Below are 25735 nucleotides of genomic sequence, written 5' to 3'. Positions count from 1 at the left end.
CTGTGTGGAGTACTTGTCTGCTGTGGCTGATGGCCGGCCTACAGCGCACACTGAAGACCACTCATGGCTATTCTCAGACCTGGAATGGGAGGGTACCAAGCCTGATCCTTCTAGAAGCTCGTGTAGCCCCGAATACCTTTTCCTCCAAAGCAGGCTGCTGCTTCTGCAGTAGACTGCATGTCCTTTACTCAGGCCCCCACAGACAAACAGTAGTTTCAAAACCATTTTATTTGGGTAACTGACTGAAGGATTCTCATTTGTAACCAAGATGGAATTCACAGTATGTTGTTACATTCACACTTAAAAAATATATCTCTATGTACAAGACTTTGCAAAGAGATGTAAACATACATTATTTTCCAAGTACACACCTCCTTTCTCCCCGGAGGAAAGGAGACATCCATCCAGCAAGGCAGCCCTTCCAGATGGCAGAGGACACAGCTGCAAGCTAAGTGGGACCACAGGAAGAAGCACTGAATGGAAGGACAGCAGCAGACAGAGGACACTGCTACCAAAAGCTGAGTTCCCAGGACAAATAGGCACTGATTTCTACAGGGAAAGTCACTCCTCTGAAGCTATTTACTGAGCCCCTGTGGCTCCTAGTGTCTTCACTGGTGTACGTAACTCCATGCAGGACAGATGGCCGCTGAAACGGGATGTGGTCACACCACATCAGGTACTACCAGGTGCACTGTTCTCATCCCAGGCCCAGCCTCCCACACTGTAACTATCTGGCATATACAAGGTACCCTGCTGCTACCCACCCAATCTACTCTTCAGGTTGGTTGGAAAACTCTTGCTTAAAAAAAAAAACAGAAAAAAACAAAAAAACAAAAACCCCAAAAAACCCAAGGGAAAAGGCATCACGTTATCTCATCCAAGCTGCCCGCCCTAGCCCTCCAACAGGTGGCATGCCAGGTGGAGGGATGGGTGGGGGAACTGGGGGCTGCCCCCCAGGGGGAACAGCTGGAGGTGGGTAGCTGGCTGGTGGCAAACCCAAACCTGGAGGAGGGTGAGGAGGGACTGCATGAGCGGGGGGCAGGCGTGGGGGTGGGGGTGGGAAATTGGGGTTGTAGGTAGGGGGAGGTGGAGGGTAGCCTGGGGTAGGGGGAGGAATGGTGGGTGGGGGGAAGGAAGCTGGAGGTGGGGGAACAGGAGGTGGGGGTGGATTGGGGGGGTAGACATGGGGGTGGTAGGGAAGGTGAGCAGGTGGGCCATAGGCTGGGGGGAGGGCACCATAGGAGGGGCCCTCAGTCTTCATCATGGACTGCAGACTCTGGTAGCCCTCTCCTGACATGTACGAGCTGGTGGTAGACATCCCAGTCATGTAGCTGGAGGGCGGTGGGGGTGGAGGCCGATGTGGCAATGGTGGGGGCTGGTGCACAGGAGCTGGGTGGGCTGGAGGAGGAATCTGGACTTTGGGGAGGTCACTTGCTTCCACTGGACCGGCTGCTTCAGCCTCTCCTAAGGCAGGAGCAAGGGGAGGCTTCCGGTCTGTTGAAGAGAGACATGTCAGTAGGAAGACCTGGCCCTGGGGCCAAGAGGGCCAAGCAGCTTTTAGGGACCCCCTGGCAGCCTAACTACTCATGGGTACTGGTAAGGTGCTGCCATCCCCCAGGGCTAGGTTACACAAGAGTGAGGGGTGGTACCACCTCTGTGGCTCAACAAGTCTAGAAGTCCTGCACCTGCACCTTCCCACAGGGTCTTCTACAACATCTCCAATAATGCTGGGTGCCCCCCTAATTACTAGGCACAGAAGGCATAAACAGGCTCAGCCCAGTTCACCTCTCCTAGCACAAACAGGTGGGGGCTTTCTGCCTGTCTGTTCCCAAAGCCTGAGCCTGTCAAATGATAGAGATGACAAAGTCAAACAGGAACCAGCACTCCACAAGAGTGGCATTTCAGTCTGTTTTACTAGAAGGAGAAAGATCAAGCTCACTGTCATTTTAGATCCAAAGGATGGGTATGTGGACAAGTGTGCAGCACCAGCAGCACTCTTGAGATCGTGTTCAGAACAGACCACACACCTGTCCACGGCTGACGGGGCTATGGGCTCTATTCGTCCAAAGCCTCACAGTAGGCTTTGGCTTGGCCTGTAATCCCGAGTCATGGCTGGACCTCTGGAAAATGATGCCAGGAATCCCCCCTATCACCACCACATATGCACTCAAAAACTGTGTTCTGGGGGTACAGAAATGGCCGAGGGGTTAAGAGCACTTGCTGCTCTTACAGAGGATCCAGGTTCAGTTCCCAGCACCTACACAGCAGCTCATAACTGTAACTGCAGTTTCAGTGGATCCAATGCCTTCTCTAACCCCTATGGGGGCCAGGCATGCATGTGCTGCACAGACGTACACACAAGCAAAGAACCCCCCCCCCCCCCCCAACAGATATCACATGTCCCTTCACAAGGCCGTTCAGGAACACAAGCACAGGAGCAAACTTGCTGGCTACAGAGACCACCTAAAGGGAAGTGAGGTGAAGAGCTCCTCAAGAAGCCCTTTGTGAAAGGTGCTGGGTCCTAACAAGGCAGGCGGACATGGGATAGGGAAGGTGCCTGCCCAAACACTGGGGCACAGCCACACCACTGCTTATCACATGGCCCAGAACTGGTACTTGCTTTACCCTATTCTCACTAAGGTGAAGGCAAGCAGAAGTTTGGCTTGGCAACAGATATGTCAGAGGGCCTTGACTGGAATGATTACCAGCCACCCCTCAACAGATGGCCAGATATATCTGTAAAAAATCTGCTTAAAGTCTGGGGCAGATAAATGCCCCTTGGTTCCAAAGCTAAGTGATGTGTACATTGAAGTACAAACCCTTTAATTCCTCCTATATCATTTCATGACCACCTGGGTTTTCAACATGCATATCTAGCTTTAATAAATGACTTCTGGGGTCAGGTATAGGCTAGGCTAGACACAGAAGGGTTGGGATTCAAGAGTGGCCTGGGCTACACACAAAAACCCTATTCAAAATAAATAAATAAATAAAAAGCTGGGCAGTGGTGGCATATGCCTTTAATCTCAGCAAACTCAGGAGGCAGAGGCAGGCAGATCTCTGTGAGTTCAAGGCAAGCCTGCTCTACAGAGTGAGTTCCAGGACAGCCAGGTGTTAAACAGAGAAACCTTGTCTCGAAAAATGAACCCAACCCAACCCAACCTAACCCCTAAAACTGAAAAAAGAAACTGATGACTGCAATCTTTACCTCTGGCTTGTCCAGTACCTAGAGTATTTGCCCTTGTACTGTGCTGGGGTAGAGGTCTCACCTCTGTGTCACAAGTTGCAGTCACACAAGGCCCCCAAATGTCCTCTAAGCCTGGCTGTTGACCTTAGCATTTCTTCAGTTCATAGGGTTCCACCTTTCTCTACCACTGATTCCTCCTCTGATCCTTCTTCGTAGACAGCTACCATAGGATCCCAGGGATCTTGTCTGAGGGAGTGCCTGTAGCCTAGCCCACTCATCCATCTTTGCTGCCACATCTCCCAGCAGGAGAGCAATGGTTGCCAGGTAACACTTTCTCCAACTAGGCCCTTCTGGAGCTGACCTGGCTCCCAGGTACCATGTCCAGGGTTGGTCTGCAGCCAACTTAGCGGGAATTCCTGTGCTCTGCAGGAAAGGGGCAGAACCTGAGGCATCTAGAGTAGCTGCTTTCTTTGCCTTGAGCAGGGCAGGAACAACTTGCTGACTACCTTGGGCTCCCTACATGTGCCACATCCCACCCAAGCTAAGCATGGTGCTGCAGACCACTCATTGAGATGCTATGCCTTTTCAAATGGGGACCTGGGATTGTGCTCCCCAGAGAACACATCACCTCTATTCTCACAGCACTGAAGCCTCTGTGATTGCATATGGACACAGAGAGAGCCACTTGGCAGTTATAGGCTGCAGGCATGAGCTCCACAGCTGGGGCTAGTTATGCACACCCACCACCTGTCAGTTCAGCCAACTGTCAGAGGTACAAGGCCCCTGGAACACACCAGCTCTCCTGCACCCATTTCTGAGAAGAGTACAAGTAAAGAAAGCTGTCTGGGAAGCCTCCCAGCCCCATGTAGTGTAGGGACCTCTGTACCCTTTCCGCTACTCTCCAGTGACTCAACAATCGCTCATTCTTCACAACCCACCAGGGAGACATCTTGTCAAGAGGAAGCAGGTAAGAGTCTGCAGCCTGAGGACAACTCTGTTCAGATCTGGATAGACGGTTCTTAGCTGTTAGGGTTTGCTCGAAAATTCATTTACCTCCTGTAGTTCAGTATTTCTGGATGTGGCTGGTCAGTGAGTGACAAGTCAAGTCTACAACATCTACAAATACCTATTTGTGAAACTAGCAGTTTTGAAGGCTCCACAGCTATCTTTGTGGGACCCTCCAGGTCATCCCTCCAATAGGTGGTCCCAAAGATGCTGGGCAAGTGGTATCGGCAGGCACATACCTGGAGGTGGGTGTGCTGGAGGCAATGGTGGGTGAGTGATCTCAAGTTTGGGAATTTTAGGTGGTGGTGGTGGTTCTAAAAAGAAAAAGGGGATCAAAAAAGTTACTTATACCCTCTCACATAACTAAACCACATAAGCAGAGAGTTCTTTGGAGAAAAAGAACAGGAATGAGTAAGGCATCCCAGAAGCAGGAAGAGCAGCAGAGTCACCATGAACCCATCAACCCTGATGAAAATTAACAGCACAGCTCAGACACCTCCTCAGCATCAGGACCAGCTGACTGCTCCCTGTCAGCACACTGGCCTCTCTGTCACAAGTCCCTGAACAACTGAAAGGGACAGTGAGCACTCAGAATACAGACAAGCCCTGCATAGCAGTATCATGTCACCAGCCCCCTGGGTGCTTACGAGACACTCCTTCAAGTCTACTTTCTTACTCTCTTATTCATTTCCAGCTGGGAGTCTGTCAGCTGTGCATTAATTGTGGAAAGCGGAGGTCTGGAAGCAGATGAGGAGAGAGAGAGAGAAAGTGCTGGTTGAACATCACCAATCCAGGCAGAGGCAACTGCAGAGCCTCAGGGCAGGTGCCACACCACCAGTCCCCAAGTAAATGCAAGGTCACCAGAACATGCTACAGAAGCCTAAACCTGAAGCAGGCACAAAGCTCGTGGTTGACCTCGAGTTCCATCCTGCTTGTTTCTGTGGAGGCTTTTGTCCTGGAGCAGTTTAATTCTGGCCCCTCTACTGGTTTCTCTCCCACGCTGCTGACCACTTTCTCATGGTTTCAGGTCACCAACACTGGCTGGATTCAGGCCCAGATACCCTTTTGCCCCATCCTCTCCCTCCTCAGCCCAGGGACCCTCTATACAGTTCAGATGCATTTCCCTCCCTTTCCTTGGCTTTAGACATGGCATTACCATGCAGTTGCAGGATGGCCTTGAGCTCAGAGTCCTTCAGCCTCCACCTCAGAGGACTGGGATAACAGGCTCAGCTTGCACAAATAACTGAACTTCCAGGCCCTGCTTCTCCAGAATCACAGCCCTGACTCTACACTGCATCCCTGGACCCCCAATCAGTACCTTTCTTGACTTCCTCTCTCACTCTGTAACTGGTACCACTCACATCTTCCTCTCTCCACAGCCAGGACAATTAAAGATGCTGCACAGCTGTGTGAAAGCCACACACCTTTCTAACAGCCAAGTGAAAAAGTACAGGTTGTATTACTTCATTTAACCTGACACACTAACACTTTATTTCAAAATGTACTCAATATAAAATCCTATTTGTAACTTTTATATTCTCTTTTTTTTTACATAACCTTGAAATAACACTGTACTTGGGAAGTAGAAGCAAGTGGATCTCTGAGATCTAGGCCAGCCTGGTCTACATAATGAGTTCCAGGCCAGCCAGAGCTATCTAGTGAGACCCTGTCTCAAAACAAAACAACAAAAAACAAACTGGAAGTAACAAACAAAAGCCTTGGAAATTTTGTGGTTCTGTGCTGACAGTCCCTAGGATGTGGCCATGTTTCAAGGCCTGGTCTCAGTGGCTGGACAATCTGTACAGCATGGGGAGCTCCCATGTCAAAGTGCATCCCAGATCCCCCGCTTCCTGGCCTGATGGCCAATGCCAAGGTGTGGCCAGTATCTTTCCACACCTAACCATTTATCCTATTCATTATCCTACTAATGCTATCAGGAACCTGACCTCAAATGAGCCGACCCTGCCATTCTTCTGCATTTAAAAGCTCCCAACAACTATATAAAGTCTGATTCTCCATGTGGCCTCTGTGATCTGGTCTCTGACTCAACTTGGGAATAAAAAGCCGGGCTTTCAATCCTATAAAAGGGTTCTTCACACTAATCAGATTCCTCGTGTCTGGCCTCACTCTCTCAATTCTTTGCTTCCTGCATCCTCTCATCTCAGTGCTCTGGCTGCTCAGAGGTAGGCCCTCCCTCCAGGGTCATGGTGGGCCAGTTTCTCTAACATTTGCTTATCTTGACTGTACAACCTACATGACATGGATCACAGCCTACACTGTTTGTTACTCTCAGTGCCTGTTACTGGAGCTAAAATTCATTCACCTGTACTGAACTCATTATTCTGCCAGAGAAGTGAGAAAATACAGCTTTAACTTGAAGACCTCACAAAACTGTGACTCTCTGGAGTGCAATGAAACTAACACAGGCAAATGACTCTCATTTCTTGCTCTTGAATCCTTCAGACTCTGCTTATTCCCATGTTAAAGCATATGAAGTAATTTGTGAAAAAGAAAACAAAACACAGCTTTACAAAGTGCTTTGTCTTTCTTAAGCCACTAGGATATGTCCAGGATCACCTGTGTCCTCTGGCTGCCCACAGGCTCTCTGGCCCTCCATTGTCTTCTAGGATGGACTCATCTCTCACAATAAACACCACTGCAAAAGTCACTCATTCATGACTACACCTTCATATGTATTTCTAAGCACAATTTTTTACTGACAGTACTGTCTCCACTTACTGACACCTACAGTCAAAGTACAATCTAAAGACAGTCTGGTGATGAGCAGAGATGACAGCACTCTTGCTGGCAGACAAAGGCAGCCATGGGCTCTAAGCTTAAAGCTGCTGTACACCTGAAAGTCTGCAAAGAAAGGTGAAACTGTAGGCCTGCTTACCTGCAGCTTTAGTCTCTTCCTTGGGAGAAACCACCTGTTATGGAAAGAAGCACAACTGTGAACTGAGCCTAGTTTGGGTGAAGACAAGGCTAAGAATGGCAGAATATGGCCTCTGGCAAAACATTACTTGTGACCTGAACTTGCAGGGCACACTGTTGGCACCTAGGAGGTCATTTCTACTTCCTCCTGTCTCCATAAAGCCTTCAGGCCCTCAGTGCATGTAAAGCCTATGGGCTTCTGGTGTGAGCTCTGGAACAAATGGCTTCCTTCTCTGGTCAGACTGCTGCCATGAGGAAGATGGTGCTCCACCACCAGCAAACTTTATAAACATTCCACGCCACATACTGGAACCAGGTCCCAAAAGGTTTCAGAGCCCACTGGGGTAAGAGAAGCAATGAAGCTCTCCTTCCTAGCTCTCTGAAGCCATTAACTTTCAGACTTCTGGATGCACAATCTGATGAAATTTTGGTGGGTTCACCTCTTGCCTTGGGTGTTCATGGGACCCCTTAAAAATGAACTAGCATCAAAGTGTGATGCCAGCAGCTGCAAGCCCACTCACCACAGTGCGCTTCGCCTGTCGGGGAGGACTAGGCTGTGGGGACGGCTTCTTGGGCTGCTGTGCTTGCTGCTGCTGCTGCTGCTGCTGCTGCTGTTGCTGCTGCTGCTGGGCGGACTGCTGTGAGTCCTTCTGCGGCGGCTGTGCTGCTTCAGCACCTTGAGATGGCTGTGACTGGGGTACTTGTGGCACTTGTGGTGTAGGTTGAAGAGATGGGGGCTGCTGCAGCTGATGAGGGGTGTGATGAGGCATCTGTTGTTTCCCTTGTGAGTAAAGATCCAGGATTTGGTGGCAGATGTCTAAATGACAGCAACAATTACATTTACCACAAACAAACATTTTAAACCAAATTTTACCTAGTGGAGGAAAAAAAAAATCACCTCTGATTCTTATAAGAACTAATAAGTAGCAATCACATTTCAAACTCAACCCATCTTGGTTGTCCACAAAACTGGGCACTATTTTTAGTTCATTAAGCTCTGTGCACATACAAAGGAAAATCATAATAGATAATCTAAAGATGCTACTGAAAAACCAGGATAGCTACTGATCTGGGAAAGTCCACTCTTAGGACTTGGGGCCCACAAGGAAGATTCATCAACATTCTTAAAAGGAAGCTAGGCATGCCAGGTACCTTCCAGAACATCAACAGGGACATCTTGAACAAACTGTTCCCACCATCTCCTGTACATGGGCTTGGAGGTCCATTCTTGTATTTCAAATTTGCACAAGCGTCCCGCAAGATACATTACTGCTACAGCTATGATCTCTGGCTCCCACTGCAGTGACAGGGTGGTGCAGAGACTAGATCAACAGGGAAAGAAAACTATGGTTTGCACTGTGATAGCTAACATTCATGACCAAATCAAGACACAGAAATTAGTTTCATATTTAGCAACTAGTCAGACTACTTACTTATCTACAAGAGCCAAAAGGATTATCCATTAAAAAAGCAAGTCTTTTAAGTGCCAAAATAAGCTGCTCTAAACTATGGTTACCAACTTGCTTTTTAAAGGCATGAACCATAGCACAATTCAGAGACTGCTGTGCAATGTGACAGATGAGATCAGGCTGTGTCTTCATTCTAGCTGCTGAGAATCCAGACGGTGTACTGTCTGCAAAGGAACTTTCATGGTTGCTCAAACAGTCTGTAAGTCAGATTCCAGATGTTTCTCTGCAGGCCACAGAGTGCAATTGCCAACAACTATAGTCACTGGCTCATTAGGGACATTTAAAGTTCTGAAATCATCACGAGAAACCGAATGGGCCCTAAGCAGTCCAGCATCCATTCTCATTACAGTCTTCACTTTCCCCTCACATCACACTAATGCAATAGGATGAAAGAAATCTGCATGGAGAAGCACATGACCTGGAGTCAGCTCTGGGCAAATCAATTTTCTTCTACTTGGAGATGATGGGTTTGTACTAAATGGCCCATATACCTCTGCATCTTTTAAAACATGAATTCGGCGGTGTCATATACCTTTATGCCAGCACTCGGGAGGCAGAGGCAGGTGGATCTCTGTGAGTTCCAGGACAGCCTGGTCTACAGAGTGAGTTCCAGGACAGGCACCAAAACTACACAGAGAAACCCTGTCTCGAAACACCAAACCAAACCAAAACCAAAACAACAACAAAAAAAGAATTCAATCAACATCTGAACATGCATACCTGTCATTTACAAATGTCCATGCCATTTGAACCAACTTTTGGATTTTGTTTTTATCACCTAGAAATGCAAAAAAAAAAAAAAAAAAAAAAAAAAAGGTAAATTAATAGCAATAGTAGGAAAGGTACTTCACAGGAAGTCACAAGTATTTACTTAAAATCTACTGTGTATCAGCGCAGCAAAGAGCTTTTGTACAGAAAATGATGACAAATGACATGGGTTCACATCCTACCTCTTGATATTCTCTACATGACCTGTGCTGAATCACCATTTATGGGAAATGTGGCTCCAAGGCTAATTTTATTAGTCTATTTAAAATCCTGACTCACTTCCCTGTCTCCTATCACTTGGCAACAGGATGACAGAACCTGTTTCTGCACAAAGGAAAAGCATTAACAGCTCCATTATTGTACTGTCTGAGTGAGCCACGGTCTGGGTACATTAGACAGGGAACTTTCTGTTTTTCTCTTTGGAGAAACATAATCTGAGTACTGTCAAATTAAAAAAGATTTGATTTTAGAATGAAAACTTTTTAAGAAAACAATTGGGGATATGGTTCCGAGGTAGACACTTCCCTAACATATGCAAGAGTCCTGTTTCCATCCCCAGCACTATAAAAACCAACAATTCCACAACAATAGAACGAACCCCCCTTTCTCCTTACCTTTGAGCTGCTTTGCGTATCTGAGTAGGAATTGGTACGGATGTTCTACTTGTAAATCAAACTTTATGGTCTGCAGTAAGATCCTCTCCAGCACCATGACTTCTTCCTACGAGTACAAATGTTCAAAGAGTTGATTATGACCACAGGTCTCTGTCTGCGCTCTTAGTTCTATCTTAGCAGATGTTCTTTGCTCCTTCCTAATTCCATTCAGCCTTTTAACATGGGTACACAGTGATAATCTAAAATTTCAGAAACAGGTAGACAAACCAGAGACAACCTTAAAAAAAAAAAAAAAAAAGCCTTTAGAGGCATTATTATGGCAAATACACAAGCCACCTTTGAAAACTAGGCCTTTAAAACCTGATTTTTAAAAATTGATTGAGTATATGTATGCTCATACAAGGGGTGTGTATGCCATGGTGTACATGTGTGGGTCAAAAAAAACAACTATGTAGCCCTGGTTTTCTCCACCCATCTTTATGTAGGTTTTGAGGTTGAATTTAGGTCCTTAGGGTTTCACAGTCCCCACGGAGCCATCCTAGTGGTTCCACTTTTGGACACTTTGAGGCAGGGTCTCACTCCTGCTCAGGCTGACCTGGAACTCACTCTGTAGCTGAGGGTGGCCTCAAACTCAGTGACTTTCTCTGTCAGTCTCCCACGTGCAGGAATTATTAGGTACGATCCATTCTGCTAGTCTGACCTTTTATTTATAGATATTAAAAAAATGTAATCCCTCATGACCTTCCACTGGATGCTGACTGACAGAGGAAACAAGTGGCTTCACAATTCAGAAGGTGTGTGCACAGGAAGAGATCATGTGTACACAGGCTTTATCATTTCCGAGCTTCACTCATTCATAAAAGATGCTGAAGAGAGATCATTCTATCTGAAATGCCACCTCAAACCTTAGCCACATAAACCCCTTTCTTTGTCCAGGGCTCACTCCTGCTCTTTACAGACCTCAGTACATCACTCACCATGCATACCTCTGCTGTTGTGACTGGGAACTTACTGAGTGACTTGGAAAATGGAGACTTTCCAAACTTTATAGAATCAGCTATGCACATTCTGCTAAAATCTCTTCAGTTTGAACAGTTCCAGAGTGTTTTGTTTCATACAAGGCTTATTTTCTTTAGTGTTTTACTGCTGTATATCGATTCTCTGTTCTTCATACTTTACTTTAGCTAGTGCCCTTAAACAGGTACTCTGGAAGTCACCCATCACACAGCCTGATGATGCCTAGCACTTATAGATACTGTGGAATTAGAGAGGAAGTTTGTTTGGCTAAAGAAAGGATTTTGTGGAGGATGGAAAAATCTCTCACCACTAACTCTTGAACAAACACTTGAGTTCTGGCAAGAGGAGACAGGTAAGAGGTTCTTACCCTGCAGCATTATGTCATGGAATGTAGAAAATTCTTTAACATTCAGTATTTCCCATCACATGGCAAGTTTGAAGTTTTCTAGTGTTCTCTCATAAAAGCTTTCTAAAATTTTAGGAACTTGCACACTGTAGTAAAACCACCTTTTCTTGCCTATTGTTATCATCAGTGCCTGTTTCCCAGAGGCACCAGCATTTCCTCTAAATGTAAAGATCATCTTTACTGAATATGCCAATGACTTCCAGGCTGTGGCCCTTTAGTCTAATGAAGACAGCCCCAGGTCTAGTCTCCCTGTGAGTTTCAGATACTCAGTTAATGGGGGTAATTACAGGTCTCCTTGCCAAACACCATTCTTCAGTACGCTTTATTCAGCCTCTGCTTGTCTGCGCCTCTGGGTAGTCTGCTCTCACAGCATCTTCAAATGATCTTTTAAAGCATGAACCATAGCTAACGATCAGGTAAATGATTATAGGATTAAAATCTATCCCGCCAGTAAGATCTACTAAAGCAAAGACAACACCCTGTTTTGCAAGGTGTTTTATGACTAGTTTTAAGATAGAGGTTGAAAAAATTATGTAATGAATATGTAAAAAATCAGTATTGCTGAGAAAAACAGTTAAAGCAAAGCTAGTACAGAAAGTCCCCAGCTAACCACTTTATTTTTCCTGAATACTTACACTGCCAAAACAATCGTTTCACCTCTGCCTAGGGAAAATATCTCCCATGACATCTTTATCTTCCTATCTGGGTGCTTCCCAGTGCCTCTTAGCTCCCACATCATGCCTGGGAGCCTTTGCATGGAAGATAGGAAGGGGACAGCTGCTCACTTGGTCCTTCTCTTTTTCCTATTTATGGTACTGAAGGTTAAAGGAAGGTCCTCCAAAGTACCCACCAGTACACAGTACTGCTGTCAGGTGCCTTAGGCCTACAGTGGTCCCAGATCTGTGACATCTTACCTAACCCATCTTAGCTACAAAGATCACTTGTCCTGCAGCCAAGGCTTGGCTGAAGCACATGATTAGTATGACTAGTCAAATCAATGACATAAGATCTCACTGCTCTGTAGAAATCAGATGTCCATGGACATAGAAAACATTCTTTGAGGGAACATTTTTAAAAAAATAAAATTGCACTTCCGGTTACTGCTAACGTAAGTTCCGAGTAGGTTCAAATGGTTATAAACAGGGTAACATATATAATTAAATCCAGGTCAGCATGATCCACAGTAACAACCCTTACAACGCATTAGTGTTCTTCATAACCACAATATATAGATGAGTATTCTGGACCCTTGTTAGTTCTGCAAAGCTATAAGGAAAATGACTGCATGTTTTATACACACATATAAATGTTACTCTGGAAAAAGAGAAGATAGTTGTTATGAGATACTACAAGATAGTTAAGAAAGAGAAGACCAGGCAAGATGAGATAGCTCAGTGGGTAAAGGTGCTTGCTTGCCATCAAGTCTGACAACCAAGTTCAACTGACCTCCACACACGCACCGTGACACATGCACGCCCTTGCCTCCACCCCCAACAAATAAATATAACCTGGAAAAAAAATAGACCATGAGTGATGTCAAGCATCAACACTCTAGTCTTGTTTGAACTAGGATTTTGAGTTTCTTCTAGAACATTAATTTGTTCTTTAGTCAACAAGTATCTTGAATGTCTTTGATCAGACAGACACAGTCTTTGCTTGTATAGTCTTAGAGCTGAGATGGGGGGAAAAGGTTACCTATATGATTACTTGGTAAAAATCTATATAATAGACAGAAAATTAAACTTAAAGTGTTAAGTAAAAGAAAATAATCAAAAATGTTAACCTAAAAGAGGAATAAACACTCTTGACTGGTTAGCAGAGATCTCATGGGACAACGTGAGAATGTTCTGACCTTATAGTTGGCCAGTCCTCAGTCTCCTATTCACAGCTCATTGCAAATATCCCAACACTCTGAAAGCTGGAAGGACAAGCTAAAGAACCCTAAAAATAAGTGGCTTTGTAAAACAATTGAAATTTACAGTCTTCAGGTTGTGGGTTGTGTGTGTTATGTTTGCCTCCTTTTTTTTTTTTTTTTTGTGGTTTTTTGAGACAAGGTTTCTCTGTGTAGCTTTGTGCCTTTCCTGGAACTCGCTTTGTAGACCAGGCTGGCCTCAAACTCATAGAGATGTGCCTGCCTCTGCCTCCTGAGTGCTGGGATTAAAGGTGTGCACCACCACCGCCTGGCTCGTGTTTGCCTGCTTTTATGATTCTTACTCTGTCATTAGAGAAAATGGAAAAAATAGTAAAGTCAGTAGCTGTTAGCCATTAAAAGGGGCAGCAGACCAAAAGGCAGAGCACAGAGAATTTACAGGACCATACTATTACAGTGGATACCTATCACATTTATCCAAACCCACAGAATGTAGAAAGCCAATGCTTGAACCTTGAAGACTAGAGTTGGGTGGTAAGGGTGTGTCACCTCTAACAAATGTGCCATTCTGCTGACAAGAGGAGAGGCTGTGTGCTGTGACAAAGGCATATATGATAACTCTTGTTATATCTACTTGATTTGGCTGTGAGGCTAAAATGACCTAAAAACCAGTAAACTCTTGGACTGGTCATTGTGGTCCATGCTCATAATTCCAGCACCTGGCAGGGAGGCTAAGCAGGAGGATCAAGAGTTTAAGATCATTCTTGGCTAGAACCTGGTTCTAATTAAAACAAAAAACAAACAAAAAAGCAACAAAACAAAACAACTTTGGAAAAAAGTAACTTCAAGTTATGACAATGTTATAAAGGTGATTAGCAAGTGCTGTGAGGGTTGGACAGGGGCACTAGGTAGGGGTAGAGGTAGAGGTAGAAGAAAGTAGCCACGGGCCCCGAAAGTGGCACTGTTATATAATAATAAAAACGTGTACAGTTATTGTAACACCATTTACTGACACTAGCAGGGGCTGGGAGAGGACAAGACAGAGAGCTTGAGCAATATTAGTCTCTGGAGATATAAAAGTGTTACAAATAGGTACTTTCCACATTCTTAAGGGGCAAAGACACAGGGCAGTCAGATGACTCAGCAGGTAAAGGTGCTTGTTTCCAAGCCTGACCACCTGGGTTTGATGTCCAGTACTCCAGTACAGATAGAGAGAACCAACTCCCTCAAGTTGTTTTCTGATTTCTGATATGCACACACATATACGTATGAGATACTTGATTAAACTGTGTAAAGATATGTCACTGTGATTGGTTTAATAAAAAGCTAAATGACCAATAACTAGGCAGGAGGTAAAGGTGGGACTTCTGGACAGAGAAGAGTTCTGGGAAGAAGAAAGAGGGAGTTGCCAGCAGACACAGAGAAAGCAGGACATGCAGGAGGAGAGGTAAAACCCTTGAGCCATGTGGCAATGCGTAGATTAATAGAAATGGGCTAATTTAAGTTATAAGAACTAGCTAGAAACAAGCCTAAGCTAAGGCTGAACTTTCCCAATAAGTCTCTGTGTCATTATTTAGGAGCTGGCTGATGGGACAGAGAAAGACTCATTACACACGTATACAGGCATCCATTAAAACAAATACAAATGTAATAAAGAAACAATCACAACAGCACATGTCTTCTTGAGTCAGAAGCAAATCAGCTGGGAATGGGAGTCTGCTAAATCTACTGGACATGCTGCCATTCTCAGAGCTCTCAAGTGCTGTCCTGCACATCAGGAGTACTTGGTCAAGCCTAGGCCACATGACCTCCCCTTGCAAAGCCATATGGAAGGCTTTTCCATAAGGTCCCCTTAGGAACCCAAGAACAGGCAGGCATAGTAAGTAGCTTAGAGCCCTTGCCAACACTCCAGGTGGTAAGACTGAAGGCAGGAAGATTGGGTTCTTACCTTTGGGTCATCTCCAAACTGGCCAAACTGCACATCATTTAATAAACTACGAGCCGTTTTGATGATATCTTTACATTTTTTTGGTGTTTCCTCTACTTTCCCAGCCAGAAAGAGACAACAAGCTCCTGTTACCTAAAAGTGGAATAAACACTCTTGACTGGTTAGCAGAGATCTCATGGGACAACGTGAGAATGTTCTGACCTTACAGTTAGCCAGTCCTTCAGTCTCCTATCCACAGCTCATTGCAAATATCCCAATGCTCTGAAAGCTGGAAGGACAAGCTAAAGAACCCTAAAAATAAGTGGCTTTGTAAAACAATTGAAATTTATAGTCTTCAGGTTGTGGGGTGTGTGTGTGTCTAAGATGCATGGCACCTTGGGTATGAGCCCTCAGCCTGCAACAAAAAGAAACATGATTTTTTGGAGATAACTGTCATGATTCAAAGAGAATAACTGAGGGAACAAAGTCCCGGGTAATTCCTTTCCTAGTCTAGATGGAAGGACAACAGCTCAGTGAGCAGACCCTGCTCTGGAAACAGCAAGCTCAGTCTGTCAAGGCCAAGACCACACTTGCTTTCCTCCCTGCAGTGGTCTCACGTGTACACCTGCTCCGCTCCCCAACTTACATGTTGAAATTAATCCCTAGAGTAGTAGTACTCAGGACTACTACCTTCCTGAAAGAGGTCTGAAGCAGTCTGCTCCTCTCTACTACTACCTGAGGACACAACAAGGCACACTTTCTATGAAGAACGGGATCTTACCAAACACTCCATTTGTCAGCACTTTGATCTTGAACTTCCAACTGTCAGGACTGAGAGGAATTATGTTTCTGATATAAATTACTTAGTTGAAAGTATTCTGTTACAGTAACCCAAAGGACCAAGCCAGAGGCCCTGCAGTTGCTTCTGGGCCCCTTCAGTTCTACACACTACACTTGTCATATGATTCTAACTGCACTGGATGTTAAGACACTGCCAGTGGATGAAGCTGACACCGACTCTACCTCCTTTAAGAACCTCACAAGCCAACAAGAAAAACAGGTAATAAAGGCTTATTATGAGCTGACTCAGCTTACCTTCCCATCTAGGGTCCCCTCAATTTTTCCCCCCAAATGATTTTTATTTTATGTATATCAGGATTTTGCCTGCATGTCTGTATGTGCAACAGATGCATGCTGGTGAGGGAGTCATATCCCCTGAAACTGGAATTATAGGTGCTGGGGATTGAAATGGGGTCTTCTATAAGAGCAGCATGTACTCCTAGCCAGCCAAATAGAGTTCCTGACTGATGACTGGTCATCATACCATGTGCCTCCTTCTGCATCTTCTTATGTTTCTTTTAAACTGCTGTCCTAGCCCCTGTATATTCAAAACTTAGCTTTCTCCTGGCACTCTCTCCCTTGCACGGTCTACTTCCTAGAGATAATTAATATCCCTCTTGAATAATACCATCCTGTCAATACACTTAAGTTATGGTCTTACTTAAACCTAAGTATCTTGTGAAAGGTAACAAATAAGTAAACTGTTATATAAATTATAGCAAGCCTGTGGTCCATACTGACCCCAACAAAAACAGGTTTCAACAACATTAATTGGAAAAAAACCAAAATTCAAAATGGAATTTGTTTATGTATAGCATGTATCTATACAAACAACCATTTTCTGGAAAATAAGATGGAAAGACCCATTAGCCAGTAAGTAGAGATAGCGGCACTTGAGAGTTACACTTACGTATCGTGGGAACTGCTTGAAGGAATGAAACATATAGAATCGATGAAAGTAAATGATTCCAGTTGCCAGGGTGTCATAGTGTCTGTTGTTCTGGTTAAGGCTTTGTCTAGGAATGGTTCTACAAGTTATGTTCTTAGTTAACTAAGAGAAGCAACAAGGACAGCCCATATCAACAGTCAGCCATCAAGTAAATGGGTGGGAATTAGAGGCTATCAGAATTCTAGTGTCAGAATGAGAACTGCCAAGATTTGTAATTTAGCAAGCCACAAGAAATACTTGAGATGTGATCTTACCAGGGCTGGTTTTCTCCTAAGTAGCCATTTGCTCAACAGCTAAGTCTATATATTTAAATGATAAGACAGAGACAGAATCCCTGAACAGCCAGTCAGACAACTTCGACATCAAAGGTACCGAAGACCCATGCTAGTGCACCAAAGGACTGCACGTTTGTCTGTAGCAGTTAATCTAATTCTTAGTGGTGGAGAGCTTATTCACAACAAATCCCACAGACTCAGGATACAACCCCAAACGTGTGCCCACATCAAAGATGAAGCGAGCCCCCTCTCGGCGGTACCGGGCCTCAGTGGCTGGATCAAGTCCTTCAAGTTGTGAGGGTGTATGCGCCAAGTCCTTCTTATCCCAGTACCAGCATGGTTTTGTGTGGTCCAGGTTTGCTGATGTGACTGAAGGGCTTGAATTTTCTTTGTTCTCCTTCATTTATTGAAGTAGCCTTGTTCTTCCCAAAAGGGCCTCTGGAATGTTACAATCCTAAGAGAAAGAAGGAAAGATGCAAAAAGGATGCCACACTAGTAATAATTTCAATCATAAATAATCCACAACCATACAACATGGCAAACAAAGGATCAGCTGAGGAGCTGGAGAAAACTGTAGGTGAGGAGCAGCTAAGACTGATCCCATGCCTTTAATCCCAGCACTCGGGGAAGGAGCCATCCATCTTTATGGGATGCGACTAGAACGACCTGAACATTCTGCCCGAGGCTGACCTGGGGCCCAGCTGCTGATCCTGTGAAGCCCAACAACTTGGAGGTGTTGGTGAGATTGCTCTACTGATCAACCTGTTCAGCTGAGAGGTTTGGAAGCCTACAGCCTGCAGTCTTGAGGAAACAAGATCAGCTGAGGAGTTGGCGAGCGAGCAAAACGGGACCCGAGAATGAGAAGGAGCCGTCCAGCCACCGAACCAGATCACCAGAGCCATAAGCCCATCCTACACTGACTGGGAACAGGTAAGGCCCTATCTCTGGTCCAGCAGACCAGGTCTCTAGTCCCTAGGCCCCAGCCATCGGAGCCCCAGGGACCAGGCAGCTACCTTTCCCTGTTCCCTCACCAAAACCCAAACAAACAAACAGACACAACAACAACAACAACAACAAAAACCCAGCCCCTGAGAACCCAACAACCACCAGAGTCATAAATAAGCCGACCCTACACCACTGGGAACAGCCATTGGAGCCCCAAGGACCAGACAGCAGCCTCTTTCCCTGCTCCTCACCAAGAAAACCATCCCATTTGACACCAACAACCACTAGAACCACCCTACACCAATTGGGAACAACTGCTCCCTGAGACAGAACCCACTAACATTGATTGGACTAAGCTGTTCCTGGGAGAAACAGAGCCCAACAGCACCGATTTGACCAAGAAGTCCTAGTGGACCAAGACTATCAATTAGAACAAGAGAGGCACCCTCAGACACAGACACCACCTGCACAGAGCAGAGGAAGAGATGAGTAGATGCCAGTGCAAAAGTACAGGCAACAACATAAAGACCTATATGACACCATCAGAACCTAGTGATTCTACACCTACAAGACCTAAACATACCAACGCAGAAGAAACCAATCCTAAAAATGATTTTAAGAAGATGATAGAGGCCCTTAAAGAAGAAATGAAAAACTCCCTTAAAGAGGAAATAAAAAATTCCTTTAAAGAAATTAAAGAAAAAACAAACAAAAAATTGGAAGAAATCAAAGAAAGCCAAGAAAAAGTAATTAAACAGACGAAGGAAACAGTTCAAGATTTGAAAATTGAAATAGAGACAATAGCAAAGACACAAACTATGGGAATGCTGGAAATAGAAAATCTGACTAAACGAACAGGAACTGCAGATGCAAGCACAAGCACACCACATGGCCGAGGCAAGACCCCTCAACCCCCAATGTGCTACTAATTGCTAGTTAAAAGTTCAGGGTACTCCCTCCAAAGCCAACTCAACATACACCCTAAATGAATCCAGCACTGATCAATCTGAGTTAATGGTGGTTTAGGACGGCATTCCATACCTTGAACTCTAAAGCTAAACACAAGTCTGGGTGCCCTGCTTTCTCCCTGCCTTTTCTTTTTCATTGACATATAGCCTCTGTTGCTGGTTTAGATTCCATTCTTCAGTACAACATGGGCCTGTCTGACACCCTATGCTCATGTTCCCATATTGCCCGTCTCTACAATTAGCACCTACTAGTCAGATTTCCTCATTTTTACTTGATTTCTCTTATGAATGTCATAGGATTGGTTTAACTCAAAGTCTCTAAGCCAAGAATAGTACTGTGGGGAATGGGCAGGAGGTGATCCATGAGGAAGCATCTCCTTTAGATTCTTCTAGTTTCTATCCCCTCAGACCCTCCGAAAGTTCTAGGTTGACAGCAGATGGAAATAAAGAGCTTACTCAAGGTTACCCCAAGTTAGTGTCTTGCAAAGTGGTTCAAAAGCAACATTTTTACCCTGGCAGCAGATTATTTCCAAACGAGGGGGTGGAGTCAGTCAAGTGAGCAAAACCCCAGTTTCAGACTCAGGCCAGAGGCCCATCATTGCATCTAGAGGCCTGCCCTCTTCAGGCCTGCCTCTATCATTTCTGGTGGGAAAGCTGACAACAGTCGGGTAGAACATTCTGCTCCTGGCTGTTCTAAAGGGAATCTAGTCTTTCCTCCAGCAGGAAGAACCAAGCAGCTGGAGAATGCACCTGTCTGAATGGTCCAGGGGAGAACTCTGATAGACTTTAGGAAGAGTCTCCGAAAGCACGAAAGGGACCGAGTGGTGCAGAATGAAGAGTTCTCATCTTTAACCCCACAAGAAATGAAGGGGAAGCAGACTGAAAACAGAGGTAGCAATCAAGAGTGGCAGACACTGAAGGAAAATTAAAGGATTAAAAGTCAAGGTATTCAAGGGGCTGGCGAGATAGCTCAGTAGTTAAGAGCACTGGCTTTTCTTCTAGAGGTCCTGAGTTCAGTTCCCAGCAACTACAGGGTGGCTCACAACCATCTGCAATGGGATCTGGTGCCCTCTTCTCTCTATCTGCAGGTGTACATGAAGACAGAGCACTCACATACGTTTAAAAAAAAAAAAAAAAGAGTCAAGAGTCAAGGTATTCAAATTGGCAGTGAGTTAAGAACACTAAAGGGAACTCTGTGGTGATTGTCACACATATTTGAATATTGTAAGAACTACTGATTTGTACATTTTAAATATTTAATTTTATTTGACATGAATTATATCTCAAAAAAATAGATTCAAACACACAAAAGAACATTCTTAGAAGTGGAAATATGGAGAAAGAAACCTAAAGGGGGCACTAAGGAATGAACAAACAATGAAATAGCTATAAACATTTTGTTATTGCTTTTTTTCCCAGCATAAAAAAGAATATTTGCAATCAAGGAGAAAGCCCCATAGGAAGGACCATTTTGCTCTCTACTCCTCTTGTCTGTCACCATGGCTTTACAGTTAATTCACACATAAGTGAATTTTTAAGTAGATATTGTTTTCCATATTTCTGCAGGCTGACTTTTTGCGCAGAAGTTTCCATATGAATATCTCAGGTTCTTTAAACCTAATACTTAGAAAGCCAAATTCCTCCTGCTTCCCAGCAAAACCAAAAAAAAAAAAAAAAAAAAAAAGGGAGAAAAATCAGCACAGAAAGGAAGCCCTTTTCTGAGGAGGGAAGAAAAGTTGGAGGAAGATGTGACAGGTGATATGTTTGGGGGAGGAAGTAGCTCCTGAAAGAGGATCTCAGAGGCTGGAGCAGAGTTGTGTGGGGGAAATAACCCAGTGCACAGATGAGGCTGGAAAGATCTCAGAACACATGTGGAAAAATCATACTTGTTCAGTACCTTGATTTTATTGGTCACACTTCATACCAATAGTGCACATTAACAGCACTAACTGGGTATTCACTAGTCTTCATTCATTAATGAGACTTTAGTTTAGAAAGCACCTTATACACTACTGAGCATCAAAAATTGGTGTTCATTGCCGGGTGGTGGTGGTGCACGACTTTAATCCCAGCACTCGGGAAGCAGAGGCAGGCAGATCTCTGTGAGTTCGAGGCCAGCCTGGTCTATAAAGCGAGTTCCAGGAAAGGTGCAAAGCTATAATGAGAAACTCTGTCTGGGGGGGGGGGGGGGGGGGGGAATGGGGGATGGATGATTGGTGTTCACATAATTCTTACAGTCTTCTGGCCTGGAGCTATGTAGCCCAGGCTGGCCCAGAACTCACAATCTGGGACTACAAGTGTGTACTACCATACCTCGTATAATCCCTCCCACTCCCTTTTCATTCTCTTTTCTTTGAGATAGGGTCATCTCTGTCTACATAGCCCTGGTTGTCCTGGAACTTACTATGTAGACCAGGCCAGCCTCCAACTCACAGAGATCCTCCTGCCTTTCCCTACTAAGTGTTGGAATTAAAGTTGTGTATCTCTACACCTTTTTGTTTTTAATCTCTTTATGTTACTTTATTGTACATTTAATTTCAAAAACTTATGTGATATCTATCTATCTATCTATCTATATAGAGAGAGATTGAAATTGAGTGGGTTGGTTATGATGTATGATCCAGATACTTTGCATGTTACGGTTCAAAAAATTTTCAGTTACCATGTCACACAATGACATGGTTTTCTTAGTCTCAGAATTTATCACTGAGAATTTGAAGTTAATGGAGCCAAAGAGACAGCAAACAGCATTGTGGAGTTAGCAAGTAAATTAGGCAGAGGCCCCGATTTCCTGACCCTGTCTAAGATACTGCATTTCCTCAATCTGCACATTACTTTGTTTCTATAAATGCAACACTGCATCGTAGATCACTTTTATCAAGACAGGGCTTCCTCTTACAGCAGGTGAGATTCTGTAAACTTAACCATTGTTGGTAAGTTACACTTTGTCAGTTTGGGTTTATTATCTTTGCTTTTACAAACTTGGTAGAGCTGAGGATCTGGTTTATTTGTAGAATGTTTGTCTAGTGTGCCAAGGACCTAGGCTCATTTTAGGACTGCAAAGAAAAAGAACATCTCAGTGTCACCTAACATGCTACTTATTTTTACTACATTGTCTGTGTGTGCATTTATTAAGTTGAGAAGCACAATTCTTTTAAAAAAGATTTAAATTATGTGCATACACATGTGTCTGTGTGTAAGTATGTGCATGTGCCAGCAGAGGCCAGAGGCTGGAGTTAACAGGACGTTGAGAGCCATCTGACTTGGGTGCTGGGAACCAAACTTGAATCCTCTACAAAAGTAGTATGCATTTTCTTCTTCTTTCCTTTCAATACCTACATTCTATAGAAAAAATGTTTGTTTGTTTGTTTGTTTGAATTTTATGTCTTTGGGTGTTTTATAGTATCTGCTCCATATGCATGCATGGTATCTTTGGAGGTCAGAAGACAGTGTTGGACCCCCTGGGATTAGAGTTACAGACATTAGTAAGCCACCATATGTGTGATAAAAATTGAACCTGGGTCCTGTGGAAGAGCAGCTAGTACTTTTAACTACTGAGCCATCTCTCCAGCTCCTGGTTGCAGTCTTAACTTCTGAGCCATTGCTGTAGCAGGGAGAACCATGGTTCTTAGACACTTTGTGATTCAAAAATTAATCTGAGTAAGAACAAGACTAGAGCCCCATAGCTTACCTCTGAGGATCTTTCTTCAGGCCGACATCAACCTGCCAATCAACAAGTCTAGTTTAGTAATAGGAACACAAATTAACCTAAAGATATATGTATCTTCTTAAAGATTTATGTACTTCTTGTGCCAACAAAGATATAGACTATTTTATCCTCAGATGAAACCTAAATGTACTTATGTCCAGCAACCCATTATTTACCACAGTGTAACCAACTTTGGGTGCATCCATGTGTATGAGGGTGTGGTCTCCGGTGTGGGCATGTGTAGAGGCCAGAGGATGACAGAAGGATGTCTTCTTCAATCTTACTTTTGAGACAGGGTTTCTCACTGAATCTGGAGAAGTTTCAAGTAGATGGGCTGGCCAGCCAGTGATGCAGAAGGATCCACTCCGTTTGTAACACTGGAGTTACAGATGTATCATGGAGTCTAGCTTTCTAGGGTGCCAGGGGTCTGAACTCTGGTTTTCATGCTTGTATAGAAAGCACTTTACTCTCAGAGCCATCTATTTCTCCAGTCCCATTTTTTGGTATGTATTTTTAGAAAGATTTATTTTTTTATTTAAGTGTACATGTGTGCCTGTGTAGGTTCCAGTAGAGGGCACTGGATTCCCTGTGGCTGAGATTCTAGGCAACTGCCTGTCATGGGTGTTTGGGAACTATGCTCAAGTATCCTGAAAGAACAGCAAGTACTCTTAGCTGCTAAGACATCTCTTTAGCCTGAGTTCCACCCTTTAACAAAAAAGAAATGTAATCTGCACCGCTTCGCTTTTTCTTTCTGAAGTCTGACCATTCATCAGTTCTTACATCAAAGAGATAGCTGATCTTACTCTAAGAAAATTCCAGAAGTACCAGCCTCTACTGTAGTTCTCCACCATTAACTGTATTTGTAGATATTCTCAAAAACTCTGAACAATATTACGACATTGAAATTTCTGTAATGTAAATGCTATCTAATTTATCTGATCTAAAGAATATGAATTAGATTTAACCCAACTAGGTATTGTTTAAAAATTCTTCAATTTCCCTCTGACTATCCTTATCCAAGTTTAAAGAACACAAGCAGAGAACTCTTTTCTTCTTATACACACAGTAAACTTGTTGCATTCAAGCATCATCTCCTAAAACAAGCTCACTCACTTTATGTCAAAATCATGATCAACTAATAATATGCCTGAATAATACAGCAAAATATGGGAATACCAGACAAAAGGAGAAACCCCTAAAACCAATTCTACTCATCACAGGTGATTCTTTAGCAAACAAGGATCTTGGCAACACTGACAACTTTAAATTTCTTTCTTTCTTTTCTTTTTCCTTTTTTTCTTTGGTTTTTCAAGACAGGGTTTCTCTGTGTAGCTTTGGGCCTTCCCTGGAACTCACTTGGTAGCCCAGGCTGGCCTCAAACTCACAGAGATCCGCCTGCCTCTGCCTCCCGAGTGCTGGGATTAAAGGCGTGAGCCACCCCTGCCCGGCTAACTTTAAATTTCAAAATGTTTACCAACATTACTAAGGCCATCACCCATCTACTCCAATTCACTCAGCAAATACAGTTTACTAAGTGTCAAATAATGGTCTAGGTACTGGGGCTTGAAATCTCTTACACTTTCATGGAATCATTCATAGAAACGTGTAATACATGTCCACGATAACAAGGTGCTGCCTTGTTATTCCGTAAAAAACAATATACATCAAGATATCACCAGGGTCACGTACGTCTTAAAAACATAAAAAGCCAGTCTTTAGCCCAGACTCGTGGCACATGTCTTTTTAACTCCAGCATTCTGGAGGCAGAGCACTCTTTGACCTAGAGGCCAGCCTGGTTTACAAAGAGAGCTCTACACCAGCCAGGATTATACAGGAAGACTTTGTTTTTAAAACAAAAACAAACAAAAAGACCAGTCTGTAGTAACTGATCAGGCTGTTTCTTACATCAGATGACTTATGGAAAGGTCCATTTTATCGGCAGTCCAAAGTTAAGAACACCACCAAGTACGTTATGCATGTTAAACTTGAAAAACTTTCAGATAAACATACATATGTATTTCGAAACTCACTAAAGATCAATTTCCCTAACAACAAGCAGAACCAATCACTCAGGAGAGGATGGTGTCTGGATAAGAACAAGTCTAACTGAGGAAGTCCCCTTTTCTTTATTCCTCGACCTACTCTTGTTCCACGGTCCAAGAGTTACGGAACGCTCTCCAAAGTCTCAAGCCTAAGCAACCGAGGGATCCACATGCCGCGAGAAAGAAGTGATGACCGGTCAGCCTGCGGCAGTGTAAGCCTCCCTCCCCTTTTTCTCACCTGCTGGAACCCACCCCTCAAATCGCAACCACCTTCCTCTGAGAGGTCGGCTACCAGTTCTAGGCATTAGGGTCGCACCCCAAGCCGCAGACCCTCTCACGCAGCTCCCTCGCCTCCACTCAGCATCGCCTGATAGTTTCAACGTGTATCAGGGGTTAGAGGGCGGCGGAATCCGGGAAGTGGAACTCTCCTAGAGAACACAGGAAATTGGACAACCCTGCTTGGACCACCAGGTGCGCGGAAGGTGAGCGGCGCTGCCCGCTGTCAGCTAGATACTCACCCCTAGCCTCAGGCAAACCCCTTAGCAACGTCTCTCCTTCCTGACAGCAGCCATCTTGGATGTGGAATGTCGGGGAATACGTCATCACCCTGCGTCTCCTGACGTTATAAGCGTCTGGAGGGGCGGCGAAAGTCAGGTGCCCATCAACCAATTAGAAGAGAGTAAAGCTTAAAAAAAAAAAAAAAAGTAACAAGTATTTCGTCACCTCTCCGCCTACCCTGTGGCCCTGTGGCCGGCTGCCTGTAGGGGGAAGAGAACCGCTCGAATTGGCCCACCCATCCGCCCCGCCCAA

At 44.4% G+C, this 25735-nt stretch overlaps 1 protein-coding gene across 2 annotated transcripts; it reads right to left on the bottom strand.

Annotated features, from left to right (window-relative positions):
• Nucleotides 1–209: 209 nt before the first annotated feature.
• Nucleotides 210–25610, bottom strand: Ccnk (cyclin K). 2 transcript variants are annotated; one of them, XM_036205405.1, is made up of 12 exons: nt 25444–25610; nt 22866–22897; nt 17468–17715; nt 16948–17029; nt 15219–15350; nt 9978–10083; nt 9316–9373; nt 8279–8448; nt 7648–7943; nt 7089–7122; nt 4432–4506; nt 210–1494 (listed from the first exon to the last, which is right to left on the bottom strand). In XM_036205405.1, the coding sequence occupies exons 3-12, from the start codon at nt 17662–17664 to the stop codon at nt 869–871; spliced, it is 1776 nt and encodes a 591-aa protein (XP_036061298.1). In that variant the 5' UTR covers nt 17665–17715; nt 22866–22897; nt 25444–25610; the 3' UTR covers nt 210–868. The 2 variants fall into 2 exon arrangements, with proteins under 2 accessions (XP_036061298.1, XP_036061299.1); XM_036205406.1 differs by lacking the exon at nt 22866–22897.
• Between the last annotated feature and the right edge of the window lie 125 nt (nt 25611–25735).

Source organism: Onychomys torridus, chromosome 14 (genome assembly GCF_903995425.1).
Source record: "Onychomys torridus chromosome 14, mOncTor1.1, whole genome shotgun sequence".
In the NCBI taxonomy this organism is placed as follows: Eukaryota; Metazoa; Chordata; class Mammalia; order Rodentia; family Cricetidae; genus Onychomys; species Onychomys torridus.
The sequence above is the reverse complement of the archived record's forward strand: the minus strand, read 5'-3'. Positions and strand labels throughout refer to the sequence as shown.